The sequence below is a fragment of the Balaenoptera physalus genome (assembly GCF_965194825.1).
Source record: "Balaenoptera physalus genome assembly, chromosome: 17".
Lineage (NCBI taxonomy): Eukaryota > Metazoa > Chordata > Mammalia > Artiodactyla > Balaenopteridae > Balaenoptera > Balaenoptera physalus.
The window spans coordinates 3,606,198-3,621,584 of NC_138895.1; the positions used below are offsets into that span (position 1 = coordinate 3,606,198).

The following is a 15,387-nucleotide window of genomic DNA, read 5'->3' on the forward strand; positions in this document are numbered from 1 at the left end:
AGATGCTGCTTCTAAAACTGCACTCTCTCCTGCGATGCACCGTGAGGCAGTCCAATACCAGTCCAGAAATTATTTTCAAAGTACACAGTGAAGGCAACACTGATGAATGACTGAGTTACTGCCTTCAATTAAACAAAGTAAATCGTATCACTTCCTTACCTTTCTCTCACATTGTCCTGTTAGTCTCATGTACAAAGTTATTCAATGATTTTTTTAGAAGAAAACAGTCAGCCTTCAATCAACCCAACGAGCCACCCACCGAGTCTTCCCCCACACAGAGGTCATTCAAACACTGCTGGAGAGCGCCGCACAGCCACGCAGAGCCACCAGGCAGTTCCGCGCTGCTCTCGCTGCCGTCCCCAGGGCCACGCTCACACCTTCACCTCTACCCTCCTGTCCTGCTCTCTTCCCTCACCTCAGCACTAAGGGAAGAAACGGAGACCATGAGTTAGCGAGTCACTGAGCTGCCAACCTCGCGCCCCCCAACTGCACGTCGCTGACGGCCCTTCGCACTCCCTCCCGCCGAGCAGAGGCAGACCGTTCTTCCCGTCCAGGACCCACGGCCCCAGCAAGGCCCGCATCCCATTCCTCCCACACAGCGTTCCATCACTCAGACCCCTCCCTGCGGCTCCAACCTCTGTTTGATAGGTTTCCTCTCCTCAGCTCCTAAATACACTCAATCCTTCCCGTCTTAAAATTATCCCTAAACCTTGTACCAGTCCCAGCATCTTTCTTCCTCCCAACGCAGGAAGTTTTCTTGAGAGAATCATCACCAGGTTCTTACCTCTCTGATACCTTATCACTCCACTAACATGGCAAATGCTAGGATCAGTGGTGACCTTCAAGTGCCAGGTCCAACAGTTACTCTCCCCCAGAGAACCAGACCTCTACCTCCAGCTGCTTCCGGGAAAGCTCTCGCCCCTCCTCTCTCCAGCTGAACTGACTCACAGCTCCAATGTTAACTCCACCACCATGAACGAAAGGCAGTAACGTAGCGTAACAGTTACGAACAAAGGCTCTGGAACCAGCCCGCCAGGCTCAGCCACTTCCAAGCCGCGTGCCCTTGAATGAGCTTCCCACCTATAAAATGGGGATAACAGGGCACATCCCGTGGGGCGTGGGGATAATCTCATCAGCTAATATACGACAGGCTGGGCTGAGAACCAGCTACAGTGCGTACTCTCAAACACACAAACCTCCCTGGTAGAGAAAAACTAACTTTACTTCTCAACATATTAAGAGAACATCATCAGATAAATTTTCCAATACTGCTGAAAATGCAAATTCTCCTATATTATGGTGGAATAATCACATAAGGAAAACAGCAACTGACAGAATTCACCTTCCTGGTGAAGAGGGTCTCCCAGATCCAAATTCTGCAGAATTACAAAGTAATTCAAGAAGTGAGGAATTACAAAGCAAGTAGGCAACGAAAGATAAACATAAAAACAGCAGCGACAATGTACCAAAGTAAAATTCATGCCATAACAATGTTTACAGACCAATTTTCAATATCCACCTCCATAATGCTGGGATTTAAGTACAAACTAAATGAGAAAAAGTAAAGATAATATTCCTCTAAATTTTGGAATCAAGGGCGTTTAAAAAAAAAAAAGACGTCTGCAGTGCAGAGAAGAGCACCTGTCTCAGACGCAGTGGAAACACACGTGTGTCCAGTGGTATCAGTGAAGCACAAAGCTGAGTTTGTAGAACACACCATCGACCAAAATAAACCCCAGAAGCCAGTTTTACATGAAATCCTCCAGGACTGGTGATTAACCAATCCCAAAAGTATTCAACGTGTCATGACTACTAAACGAATCTTTTCTCATAGAACTAAAAAGTGAGTGTGCACATCTTATGTGTGATTTTTGCTTCTATCATGACGTCCACTTTAGACACGAACGCAAGACAACATCAGTGCCAGGAGGAAACAGGAACAACTGGAACTCTCCTACTTTGTTGACAACGTGTAAACTGGTTTAGAAAAGTGATTGGACTACTGGACCTAAACTCACATGTAACCTGTAGCCCGGCAACTCCATTCTAGAAGTGCTCCAGGTGTAAGTGAGTACATCTACCAAAGGCCATGTACAGGATGTTCATAGCAAGATATTCACAACAGCCAAGAACCAGAACTAACTCAAATATCCGTCAATAAGAGTATGGATAATATTCATTTAATAGATTACTACACGGCAATAAAGGGATGAACTACTGCCAGGTGCAACGTGAGTGACTCTCAATGACACAATACTGCACAAGAATTCGGACACACAGGAGTTCACACTGTGTATGATTCCACTTTTATGGAGTTCAAGGTCAGGCAAAACTAATGCATAATAACGAAAACCTTTGTGGGAGCCGAGGCGAAGGAAAGTATTCAGTAGGACACATGATGTATAAATGCATTCAGCTGAACATTTAAAAATCTATTTTACTCTATGTAAGCTGTAGGGGAACAAGATTTGCCATCTTAAATGGGTCCCTTTGGCATGAGGATTGTTTTAGGGTGATTATTTTTTTGAAAGCAGAGGATTCAAGAAGTCTGTCTTTTTACCTGCCCCTTAACTGCCTAAAGAACTCAGACAAAGGCCCTGGTCCAGGAAGGGCACTGTCACCGGAGATCTACAAAGCACACGGGTCGGCGCTGGGGGGAGCTGCACAGGGCTGGGAGACCAGAGTCCTCTGTGTGTCCCACTGTCCCTGGGGGCCCAGCAAACATCTGTCACCAAACATCTGCTTTCCTTCCCATCTCCGTGTGAACTGCCTTCTCCCCGCTGAAGTCCCCCCCGCCACGGCACCCCCTTCCCCTCTCTCAGGCACCACATCTGCGGCCTCATATTACGGGGCCCCTGTACATACGTAATTAAATCTGATTTTCTCCTGTAAATCTGTCTCATGTCAATTTAATTCTTTGGCCAGACAGAAGAACCCAGAAGGAGCAGAGCGTAATTTTTTCCTCCCCAACAAAGTTATGACATAAAAATAAGTGACCAAAGAAAGGAAGGGAGGCAAAGAGGGAGAGAGGTTTTGTCAGTCAGAAGTTCTGCCAATTTATCTTTGGCAAATCACTTTAAACTCTTCAAAATTGTTGTCTCATCAATAAAGGAAAGCAATACCAGCCCAATTTTTAAAAAATAGGCCTAAATTAAAAAACAAAACAAAAACGTCTCCTACTCAAATCTGAACTCACATCAGTTAAACACAAAACAACTCTAAGGTACATTATCATCATTATTGTTCTTGTCATTATGATTACTTCATATTCAGGAACTAAAACACATATAGTGCAAGAATTCTCTTGAAGCTGGCTTATTAAAAGAGACCCTCTACCCTCTAGTCAATACTCATAAAATACCTATATTAAATTAATACCTAAGTTAACTTAACATAATTTCATCTTAGACTTAAGTCTTACCAAGAAAGTAATTTCACTGTTAATTTACAAATTTATAAATCTCCTTCAAGTATTGCTTTCAATCTAATTTTCTTAGGCGTATAATTTAATTACATGACTACTGGGATTCTTTATTGTAGGAAAAAATTATTGCAGACTTAAGAAAATATGATTTACTTTATAAATCACTGCTTTGTATGCAACTTCCGAGAACACATCCAATGTACAATATTAGGTTACCTTATTATTGTTATTGATGTTATAGTTTGAAAATGATATGTAAAAGAAAGTCTGGTATTGAAATACTTTACCATTTAATTTTCCTTTGCATTGCCAGAATATACGCAATCCTTCCAAATATCTGATCAGAAAAGCAAAACTGACAGGTTCTTATCTGTTCTCCTTTTCTTAACATTTATCCTTTGCATATATTTTAATGATCCACAATGTTTAAAACGTACTAATTTTGTGATACAATGAAGATCATCCAAAAATTGCTTCAGGTAAATAGCAATGCTCTGGAAACCTGCACCAAGACACGTAATTGATTGTGAACTTCTCTGGGTCCTCACAGACTTTACAAATCACAGGCTAGAGGGGACCAGAGTTAAATAAGAGGGCTGCACTATGCAAATTCCTGACACAGCCCCTCATTTCTGCTACTCGGGTAGCACTTTAACGCACTTATGGACAAACAGTGAAGAACCAAATCGTTAAAGTCCTCCAACTCTTCTGAAAGACTGAAAAGTCTTAAATTAAAAACAGAGCCGGGGGCTTCCCTGGTGGCGCAGTGGTTGAGAATCTGCCTGCCAATGCAGGGGACACGGGTTTGAGCCCTGGTCTGGGAAGATCCCACATGCCGCGGAGCAACTAGGCCCGTGAGCCACAATTACTGAGCCTGCGCGTCTGGAGCCTGTGCTCCGCAACAAGAGAGGCCGCGATAATGAGAGGCCCGCGCACCGTGATGAAGAGTGGCCCCCACTTGCCACAGCTGGAGAAAGCCCTCGCACAGAAACGAAGACCCAACACAGCCATAAATAAATAAATAAATAAAAATTAAAAAAAAACAAAAAACAAAAAAAAAAAAACAGAGCCGGGCTTCCCTGGTGGCGCAGTGGTTGAGAATCTGCCTGCCAATGCAGGGGACACGGGTTCGAGCCCTGGTCTGGGAGGATCCCACATGCCGCGGAGCAGCTGGGCCCGTGAGCGACAACTACTGAGCCTGCGCGTCTGGAGCCTGTGCTCCGCAACGGGAAGGGCCGCGATAGTGAGAGGCCCGCGCACCGCGATGAAGAGTGGCCCCCGCTCGCCGCAACTAGAGAAAGCCCTCGCACAGAAACGAAGACCCAACACAGGAATAAATAGAAATAAATAAATTAAAAAAAAAAATCATTTAAAAAAAAAAAAAAAAGAAAAAAAAAGAAACATCTAGGATTAAAAATTTAAAAAAAAAAAAAAAAAAAAGACAACCTACAAAATGGGAGAAAATATTTGTAAATGAAGTGACTGACAAGGATTAATCTCCAAAATATACAAACACCTCATGCAGCTCAATATCAAAAAAAAACAACGACCCAATAAAAAAATGGACAGAAGATCTAAATAGACATTTCTCCAAAGAATACATACAGATGGCCAAAAAAGCACATGAAAAGATGCTTAACATAACTAATTACTAAACAAATGCAAATCAAAAAAAAAAAAAACAGAGCCTTAAATTTAAGAGTCAAAGCAGTAAAACTACCTTCACATTAACAAGGATATTAGAACTGTCAGAGAAAACAATTTAAGGAATGTGGCCAAAAGCCAAAAAAGCTAAGGTTGTTTTTTTTTTCCCCTTTCATTCTAAAATGTTGTTATTACATGCTAAAACATGGATGAATCCTGAAAACATAAGCTAAGTGAGAGAAGCCAGTCACAGATGACCACATATTACGTGACTTGTGTACAGACAGTGGCCAGAAGAGGTGAATGCAGAGACGGAAAGTAAGTGAGTGGTTGCCAGAGTTTAGGCGAGGGGGTTAGGAATGGGGGTGACTGTTTCGGTGGACACGGTTTCTCTCTGGGGTGTTGAAAGCGCTACAAAATCAGATGGTGGCAATGCTTGCCCAACTCTGTAAATATACTAAAACCAATGGCAAATGGAAAGATTTTATGGTATGAGAAACAGATTTCAATAAAGCTGTAAACAAGCAAACCAAAAAGCCTACAAAGAACTGCAAGTTTGGGGCTTCCCTGGTGGTGCAGTGGTTGGGAATCTGCCTGCCAATGCAGGGCACACGGGTTCGAGCCCTGGTCTGGAAAGATCCCACATGCCGCGGAGCAACTAGGCCCATGAGCCACAACTACTGAGCCTGCGCGTCTGGAGCCTGTGCTCTGCAACAAGAGAGGCCGCGACAGTGAGAGGCCCGCGCACCGTGATGAAGAGTGGCCCCCGCTTGCTGCAACTAGAGAAAGCCCTCGCACAGAAACGAAGACCCAACACAGCCAAAAAAAAAAAAAAAAAAAAAAAAACTGCAAGTTCACTTGCTCACTCACACGTGCCAGGTTTCCAGGTGCTCAAGAGCCATGTGGGGCTACCAGAGTGGACACCGCAGATATAAAGAACACTGCCGTCACCCCGGAGAGTTCTACTGGACAGAACTGCTCCAGAACATTAAAAGGCAAGACAAGACGAGCGATATGGAGAACGTGGCAACCTAATCACGTTACTTACTACCGAGACCATGTCCATCCAGCAACAACCAGGGCCGGAGCAGGTCTACAACAGAGAACAGGACGCGGGAGCAGAGAGTTACCACGGTCCCCTGCACACAGGTATGAAAGAAGCTGGACAGAGGGAACAGAATGCCCAGATTCTTCTGACTCCTCCAAAGGCTGGGAGAGATCACGGTGTTCCTCTTTTTGTCAGGGCAGCAGCCCAGCAATCAACATCTAAGCCTGGGCGACGTCCTCGGAAATGCAGAAGATTGATAATTCCCGTGCAAGGGCCAACAAAGAACTGAACAGACAGTTGAAGGTAAGTTAGGGCAAGTACATGTCATGTGATATGATTTATTATTTTTATATTTAGGTAAAAACAACACAAATCATTTTTAGAAAATTTCATTTATATAACGTCATTTAAATAAAAATGTAATGATCCACTCGTAACTTATGATGATGATTCTGTGCCATTTTAAAAGTCAAGACTGTTGCATCCTGTGAATTTCTCATGTTGCTGTGTAAAGCTTTGTTCTGTTTGTTTTATACTGACATCAAGTGGCAACAGCACAGAATGCAGTTTACCAAACTGCTTTTCTATGCTGTCTGAAAACCTAAAGGGATTTTAAGATATAACATGGATATTCTTTACAAGTCTGAGTACGTGAGGCAACTTGGAGAATGCCTGAAGCTCCAAGTCCAGTCCAGGTGCCTCAGAATCCTCTCGGCAAGGAATTCGTCCCCTTGGGGGTTCCGCCATCATGAGCGGATGACCTTGGGCAAGCGGTGTGCCTTTCCAGCCTCACTGCGCATCCCTAAGACGTGGCTTATGGTGAGACTGATGTCAAAGACGGGGTGTGAATATTCAAGGAGATGTAAACACAAAACGACTAAAACACTGCCAGGCACACAGGAAGAGCTCCACACATACCAGCTACCAATTCTGATCCCCCTACTGAAATACAAGTATCAAAGGAAGTGCTAACACCTCTCTGTCAACTTCGTTAAGTCTGCCTTCCAAGTTGACAGCCTTCTGAAAAAGCAGGAACCTGCAGCAAGAGACAGGGGGTATGTTCAGGTGTGAAGGGCACTAAACGGAAGAGAGGGGGACACCAAAAGCCAGCTTTTCTTCACTCAGAATCACCCCTGATGCTAATTCCGTTTGGGATGTACGTGTCTGAGTCGACCAGATAAACCACTTTGACTAACCACTGCCAATTCAATAGATGAGCGTTGTTTTTCCCACACACCGGACAGAAAAGAGCAAAAGAAGAATGTCACGTCACCAGGGCTCGCACCTCACTGCGTGAGCTTTACTAACTTCCAAACACTTTAATAACCACTTAAGTTTATTCCGAAAACACCTTTCAAAATTTTTACAAATAAGTCTAATTAGACAATTTTTCAAATCAAACAATTTTTCAAAATTTCAAACTGGTAGAAAGAAACTCAAGTCATGTAAAATAAGGATTCCCAATGTAAACATCTGCTTATGGCTGAATATCCAGACTTCAAACCTACCGCCTCCTTCCCCCACCCTGGCCCCAAGACTGCTCACTTAGTTCTGTACCCTGTTCTGATTTCAGAAGGCGCGCAGCCATTTTCCGGCCTGGCGCACTATTTGTCAAGTCCCTCGACCCGTGCCCCAAGAGCAGCCCCACTCCTGGCTCTGAGAGGGACTGTGTCGCCCGCTCCAGTCTACGAGCACACACAGGGCGCGGCCTGCGGGTTGTGGACACGGACCCTGCGTGGCCCCCACACAGCTTCGCTGAGGTCTAGCACGGGCAGGTGGGAGACACCATCCTCAGAAGGCGCTTTCCGGTTTCCCAGAGATACTTCCAGCAAAGGAAGCTGAATACGCCTCACCTACCTTTCTAACTCTCCCCCCCACCCCGCTCTCGGCTGGCGCTATCCAGGCCAACCCATACTTGTCCAAATCTATTGGCAATTCTTGAACTAGTCTGAAGACAGCAAAGTTAAACCACTCCCAACCGGGGGAGATAACCCTAACCAGGAAAGGAACTGGGGGGGCATGATTAGCTTTAACCTTTAACCTTTTGGCTCTACATAAATGTGGGGCAGGATCGGCCCGAAAAAGGGGGAGGGAGAGTCTGGCCACCACGTAGGCCCCCATTAAACCCTGAGCGACTCAGGCAAGTAGTGGGTTTTCGTGCCAGCGGGGAACGGAACTGTTTTCAGCTGCCTGGCGCAGGGTTCATGTACCTGTCAGACGTTCGCGTTCATGAGACAGCTAAAGTCTTAAGAGAGGAGCTCTGCTTACTCACTCGACTTGTGCACCTGAGTCCAGACTTGCTCTGATTCTCAGGCCTGAGATAAAGCCGCCTGAAGAGAAGAGCAACAGGAAGAGGAAGTCCCACGCCCACCAACAGCAGAAAGCAACCGCACAGCCCAGAGAGGCTTACTTTACACACAGCTTTCACAACACCATTAACCCAACTGGAGGTGACACCAAATCCACGGATTTACATCCGGGGGACTAGTGAACACCTTCAAGACGTTAAATGTCTGTGACTCAAAATAACTTAAATTCAGGGTGTTAGGAGGCCAGTGAACGAGGAAGGAAGGTACTTACATCGCTTGAGGAGACCGTCCCTGCTTCAACAGCGACGCCGCTGCCACGCAGTTTCTATTACGAAATAAATAACTTATTACTTAGTTTTGCTTTTAACTTTATCCTACTTCATCAGCTTACGAAAGAGAGCTAAACAAATTTTATCACTGTTTTCCTAATCCTACTGAACAGAGTATCATCAGCTAATAAAAAACGTGGGGATGATACGAAATATTCTAAACGCCGTTATACTCTTCCAGATCATATCTTTATCAATAAATTATTTTAAAAGGAACAATAATAAACTGAATACTAAGTTCCAATTACATTTCATAAGTGAAGCTAGTGCACATTTCCAAGTCTCAGGATTTACTTCCTGGGTCATTTTTCCAATGAGACAACTGTCTTAAGCTGAACTATCTACACTATATTCTGTGGCAAAGCTTTCAAAACAGGTGCATGATGATGGGAAGGTACTACATGGAACTTAAAAAATTAGGTTATCCACAGCAGTGCTAACACATTGTAATGACAATCAGAACCTCACCTGTTACACAGAAATGACCAAAGAAAATTTAAGGTAGAAAGTCAGAAGCTGAATATGCAAGAGAAAAGTGATCATGAATTTCTGAAAGGAAATTTTTATTTTGTTTTATTCAATAACTTATCTACTAAGTGCCAGGCATAAGCCCCTATAACCCAGGTATAACAGTTAAACTATTGGGAAAAAGGCTCCTAAATGTCTCTATAAAGTCGAAGAACAAAATATCCAAATTGGCACCTAATTCAGACTTTTGAAAGTCTATTTCTATTAGAATCATGAAAATGTGGTCCTTTTTATGAGGGAGAAAACGCTTATGATAGAGAAAAAGAGACCTTGCAGAAACAGTGCTATCACGTGGCATTTAAGCAAAGTAGAAAATAAAAGCCCGAACAAGCCTCTGCTTCATGCCTGTCACTGCACCCTGATCAAAGGCTGTGGACAAGTGTCTGCCCACAGCAAGGGTGGTAGCCAGCCAGAGCCCAGCGGAAGCAGTGACCAGACTCTGAGGCACGGCCGGACGGGCCTGAAGCCTCTCCCTGGGGCAGGACGTGCAAAGCAGCAACGCCAGACAGTAACTGAACGAGGCCAAAGACTCGGCGATAAAAAGAGCAAGCGCGCTGGAAAGATACAGAAAGGTCTTTAAGAGCGTGTGTCTCACACCAAGTCTAATGAAAAGTGTTCCAGACACTGAAATCTCTGCTTCCACTAGTGACCGGAGAAATATCCCCCCGATTGCTGGACATGGTTACAACCACAGCTAATCATTCTAAAACTGACCAATCATCTGTGAGGCACAACATAAATGTTACTCCTACGAGGAAAAGTCTAAGATGAAACAACCCAAAATGTTAGCGGCACACTGCAGCGTGCATTCTTTGCTACCAGATGTCATTTTATGACTCCAGCTAGCATAGAGCCTTATTACCACCAGACCATGCCTAACACTAAAGCAGAATGAAGTTTCCTCAAAGGGAAAACTAATCTCATAAGAGGAAAAAAGAAAGGGGGGGAGGCGGGTTACCTCTTTAACTAAGCGCTCTGATCCCAAATGATACACATGTAGAAATAAATACATCTCATCTTCACATACGTATTTTTCACGTTCTAAGTATCTTCTTTTTGAAATACCTCACAAACTCAGTAAAATCTGCAAAACTTGTGGCTCTTGTAAAAATACTTTTAAAAACTAAGCCCAAAAGAGTGTTAAAATGTATGCTGTTGACAGAGAAAATAATTGCTTTTGTTCAAGACACTTCAAAATCTCTCTATCCAAACAGAAAAGGTTATTAGGCTCCCCCCACAAAAAGGCAGGCAATGATAAGACAAAAAATAAATCGAAGCAAAATGTCACGGTGTCTCTCTCATACTTCAAATTAAAATCTACTAAAATCATAAAGTCACCAGCAATCTAAATTACAACTTTCCAAACCTTCATTTCAAATAGGCCCTTGCTTGTCATCTAGCCCTGAGGCCACCATGCCTCCCAGCACGGCTTCTCCTGGCCCATCCTCCATGTCCCGCCCACACCAAAGCTCACTCCCTCCTGCCTTTCCTTCCGGATACAGATACGCCTCCCCACCCAGCTCAGCTCACTCCTTCTCCGCGGCTCACTCCCTCCAAGCCCCCTCACCACCTCTCACTTGGTCATCGGACGCCTAAAGGAAAAGAAACCCTCCACTGAGCCGTCAGGAGTGTCCCGCCATCCGCCCTGCGCTGGGGAACCCAGAAGACAAAAGGGAAAACTCGTCATCTGCCAGCCGTCACCCCGAAAGCTGTCCTCCTCCACGAAGAAGCGGGCTCGAGGGCCCTGACAGCAGCGAGACCACAGCAAGCAGGCTTCGTGTTTCCCTTTGGGCTTAAATTCAACCCCACGAGGACACGGTGAAATCCTGAGAGGGAGTCACTGAGGGAGACGTCCTCTCGGGCTGGAGAGAGCAGCCCCAGGCCACCCAGTGGTGCCTGGGACGGACCCCTGGCCAGGACTACAGGCGGGCTGACTAATGAGCCGTCCCGTGCTGTCTGCAGTCTGAAACCCTCCTGGCGGCAGCCAGGGCCAGTTTATTTATTGGTGTGACTGGTCAGACAGTTTGGCCTGGGTATGTGACCACAGGGCATAAAGGACCCACTGCACACTTTCAAAGAACTCTCTCCAAACCAAGACTCCTGGCACCGACCTGGGTGGTCCAGGGTCCCAGGGCAGAGATGCTCGCCCATCGCACCGTCTCTCCTCCTCTCTCGTGAGCCTCACACGAGTGCACCCTCCTCTCTCGTGAGCCTCACACGAGTGCACCACCCTTGGAGCTGTGTGCGGCCTTCCAATCCTCCAACCCGTGTGATCTCGGCAGCTGCCGTCCTGGAAGGGAAATCCTCCCTACCTGCTGAAATGAAGGGAAAATCCCGAGTGGCAGAAGAGACAGGAAGGTCTGAGCTGAAGCCAGTCACAGGCAGAAAAGGTGAAGCCCCTACCCGACCTGCAAGCAGCACGGCTGACTCATCAAGCTCAGAATGCCTCCTTTTTAACATAGAGTTTCTGTAATTTCACATAATTACCATAAATAGCTTTAGAGAACATGGACGTTATATTCCTTTCAAAGATACGAAGAGGAACGTCTTTTACCTGTGAACTCAGCTGAGTCTTTATCCAATTGAAATAGTAATTTAAGTCACTGCCTTCCATCAATTCTTTTCCCCAAGCTGCTAACTTGGCAATAATTCTTGCTGCCTGAAAAATAAGAAATACATTTGAATATTATACTGATTCTAAAAATCACACCATAGACCCTAAGAAATAGGACTCATAACCATTTTGCTGCAGGATTTCTTTTAGCACTCAACTCCTCCAAAGATAATAGATTATATTTCACTTTTAAAAATATTTCTAATATGGTCAAATGTAGTTCTAAATATTTCCATTAAAGTGAACCAAAATCAGTTGTGTTTTAAGAATTTCACGACATTCCCTGCATTATTCTGAGTTTCAAAAGTAAGATTAGGATTCATTACCAGCAAAAATCAAAAGAACACAAAAATCCTTCTTAGCGACTTTCACCAAATCACTTGCCAGAGTTCTGAGCAATCGCTCCAACAAACTGCCAGCCACTACCTCGGTCATTCAAGCCCTTGTGAGTTCTCACAGTTACAAACCTGTATCTTGGTATAAAATATATCCTGGGTATTGAATCTCTCTCAATAGAAACAAACACCTTTTTCTCCTCACTCAAAAACTTCTCAATTTTCTCCAAGCTATAAAATGAATCACGAAGGGAGGGTGGGAGGGAGACGCAAGAGGGAGGAGATATGGGGATATATGTATATGTATAGCTGATTCACTCTGTTATACAGCAGAAACTAACACATCATCGTAAAGCAATTATACTCTAATAAAGATGTTAAAAAAAAATGAATCATGAATTTTTTTAATTAAATAGGCAGTATAAGTGTATTTTATCAAATCATCATGTTGTACACTTTACACCTCAATAAGTCCGGAAATATATATAGATATAGATATACCTGGGGGGGTGGAGGGAAAGGCAGTATAAAATACTACTTCTCCACCCACAAACCCAATTTAATAAATATTCTTTCAGTACTTTCTATAAGCAAGTTAGTGTTTCAAAGCTCTAATCATTCAGCAGGAGTTAATCCTAGTAGAGACCGTGAAGGCTGATTAGCTAAGCCAAAAATACACTGACGTCTGTTCCCAGACGTGCACACAGCGAGCGAGGTGACAGAGGGCAGCGTGTGTCGTGGCATATTCGGGAGCCTGCACCACGGGGGGGGGGGCAGAGCCCAGCATCCCAACTCCCTCGCTTTGCAGTGACATGCGGCCGTCTTCACGTGCCTCGCTAAGTGAGTTCACGGACACGCTATCTAACTTAAACTGACCTGTCACAAAACAGGTAAGTGACACGAAGGGATCCCTGTAAGGAAACGGGAAATTGAAAAGATGACCAGCAGTGTAAGCACAGGCAAAAGGGCAAAGACAGAGGGACGCGAGGCCCGGCGCTTCCCCTCCCAGCACAAGCTCTTCACCAGCACGGGGTGAACCAGCGGCCATCTGACACTCAAAATCTGAAAGATTAGCCAAAAGTAACTGAAATCATAGAGAAACTGAAACACAGACTTGGCTACACCATGAATAATGATGAATCTTACCCTAAATGTGTACTTGGTCTTTAACATATTTGTCAATTTTATTATAAGACCATCAAAATTAGGAAAATGTTTAAATCATGTTTCCAGACAGTGAAAACAAGCCTCTACACAATTTGAAAGAAGAAAATATATTACTGTTTTTTTTAAAAGTACTCTTTAAAATAGTTTATTTCATGACTCCTCCTTTTTAATTTCTTTTTACGAATGTTCCATACGATATACGAACATACATGAATATAGATATATATGGAGAGAAAGAGAAAGCGTGTGCTCAAAGCTGTTTCACTGACAGTGGATCTTGCTGTGAAAATGTAAAGACATCAACGAAATGCAGCCTCAGGAGCGCCCCCTGCAGCCCACAATGCGCTAGGAACAGAAAAGGCCTGTACAAGGATTGATTCTCTGATCGTCCTCTCAGACCTTCTGCTCAGTGTTAACACTTCCAAAGATAGCCTTTCAGGCTAAGTTTAAAACAGGAGTGTATCTAAGATATTAAAAAGCAATTAATTAACTACTTAATTAAAATAAAAATTAAACACAACAGCTGCTTCAAAGCAAAATTTAATTTCTATAGTAAAATGCAGTTAATTCTGTCACAGACCACCTAAAGCTGTTTGCACATGTGAATTTACCACAGGCTTTATTTTTAAATTATTTATTTGTTTGTTGTTTGTTTGTTTATGGCTGCGTTGGGTCTTCGTTGCTATGCGCGGGCTTTCTCTAGTTGCAGCGAGCAGGGGCTACTCTTCGTTGTGGTGCGCGGGCTTCTCATTGTGGTGGCTTCTCTTGTTGTAGAGCACGGGCTCTAGGCACGCGGGCTTCAGTAGCTGTGGCACGCGGGCTTCAGTAGTTGTGGCACGCGGGCTCAGTAGTTGTGGCTCATGGGCTCTAGAGTGCAGGCTCAGTAGTTGTGGCACATGGGCTTAGCTGCTCTGTGGCATGTGGGATCTTCCCAGACCAGGGCTCGAACCTGTGTCCCCTGCACTGGCAGGTGATTCTTGACCACTGTGCCACCAGGGAAGCCCTACCAAAGGCTTTTATCTCAATGAGTTCATCAAATGCTCTACAAACTTGAACTGTATCAAAGCAACCCTGACTCCTCTGACCTCCCAACACCCCACATTACTAACCTCCAGTAAGGAAGCGCTGCTTTGAAAAGTCAACGTCAGAGCAGTCACTCCTCTGCGTACTGGACGTTACCAAGTCACAACCGGCCCGGGTGAATTTCTTCCCTGAATCAGAAATGTGACCAATTCAAAACTTACCATATGAACAGTGAAGAGATCCTGGCGATTCAACATCGGCAGAAAGTAGGACCAGGCGGTGTTCTTGCTACGTTTAGCATAGTCAAAGAAAATGCTAACGCGCTGGTGATTTTCCTAAAAGAAAAAAAAAAAAAAAAAAAAACCAGAAAGAAAGAAAGAAACATCACTGATCAGAATGCATTTTCCTAAAGAACGTAACAATTGTGCACTGCTTCTCAGCCTTTCATTTTATGTCCCCTCAATCCGTGTTTTCTTTTTTTTTAAATTTATTTATTTTATTTATTTATTTTTGGCCACACTGGGTCTTTGTTGCTGCGCGCGGGCTTTCTCTAGTTGCGGCGAGCGGGGGCCACTCCTCGCTGCGGTGCGCGGGCTTCTCACTGCAGTGGCTTCTCTTGTTGCGGAGCACCAGCTCCAGGCGCGTGGGCTACAGTAGTTGTGGCATGCGGGCTCAGTAGTTGAGGCTCGCGGGCTCTAGAGCACAGGCTCAGTAGTTGTGGCGCACGGGCTTAGTTGCTCCGCAGCATGTGGGATCTTCCCGGACCAGGACTTGAACCCGTGTCCCCTGCATTGGCAGGCGGATTCTTAACCACTGCGCCACCAAGGAAGCCCCGGTGTTTTCTCTTTCCAGTCGGTATGAGATTTGTCTCCCTGTTATTATTACAATGGGGCAGGGGGTGACAATGGGGGCCGGGGTAGATAGTTTTAAGTAAAATCACCTTGAATTATTATGATTAGTTTAAAT

At 44.6% G+C, this 15,387-nt stretch overlaps 1 protein-coding gene across 8 annotated transcripts in view; it reads right to left on the minus strand.

Annotated features, from left to right (window-relative positions):
• The window catches only part of ATP6V1H (ATPase H+ transporting V1 subunit H), a 64,578-nt gene that overhangs the window by 36,705 nt on the left and 12,486 nt on the right, over positions 1-15,387 (minus strand). For 7 of the 8 annotated variants that reach the window (XR_014255430.1, XM_082433032.1, XM_082433036.1 and 4 more), the window contains 3 exons: positions 14,643-14,756; positions 11,837-11,941; positions 8,697-8,750 (listed from right to left, as the gene is read on the minus strand). Coding sequence is in view for 7 of the 8 variants with exons in the window: in XM_082433032.1 (XP_082289158.1) it covers positions 8,697-8,750; positions 11,837-11,941; positions 14,643-14,756 (273 nt within the window). In the remaining variant the exon portion in view is untranslated. The remainder of the gene's footprint in view (positions 1-8,696; positions 8,751-11,836; positions 11,942-14,642; positions 14,757-15,387) is intronic. The other variant, XM_082433035.1, reaches the window with a different exon arrangement.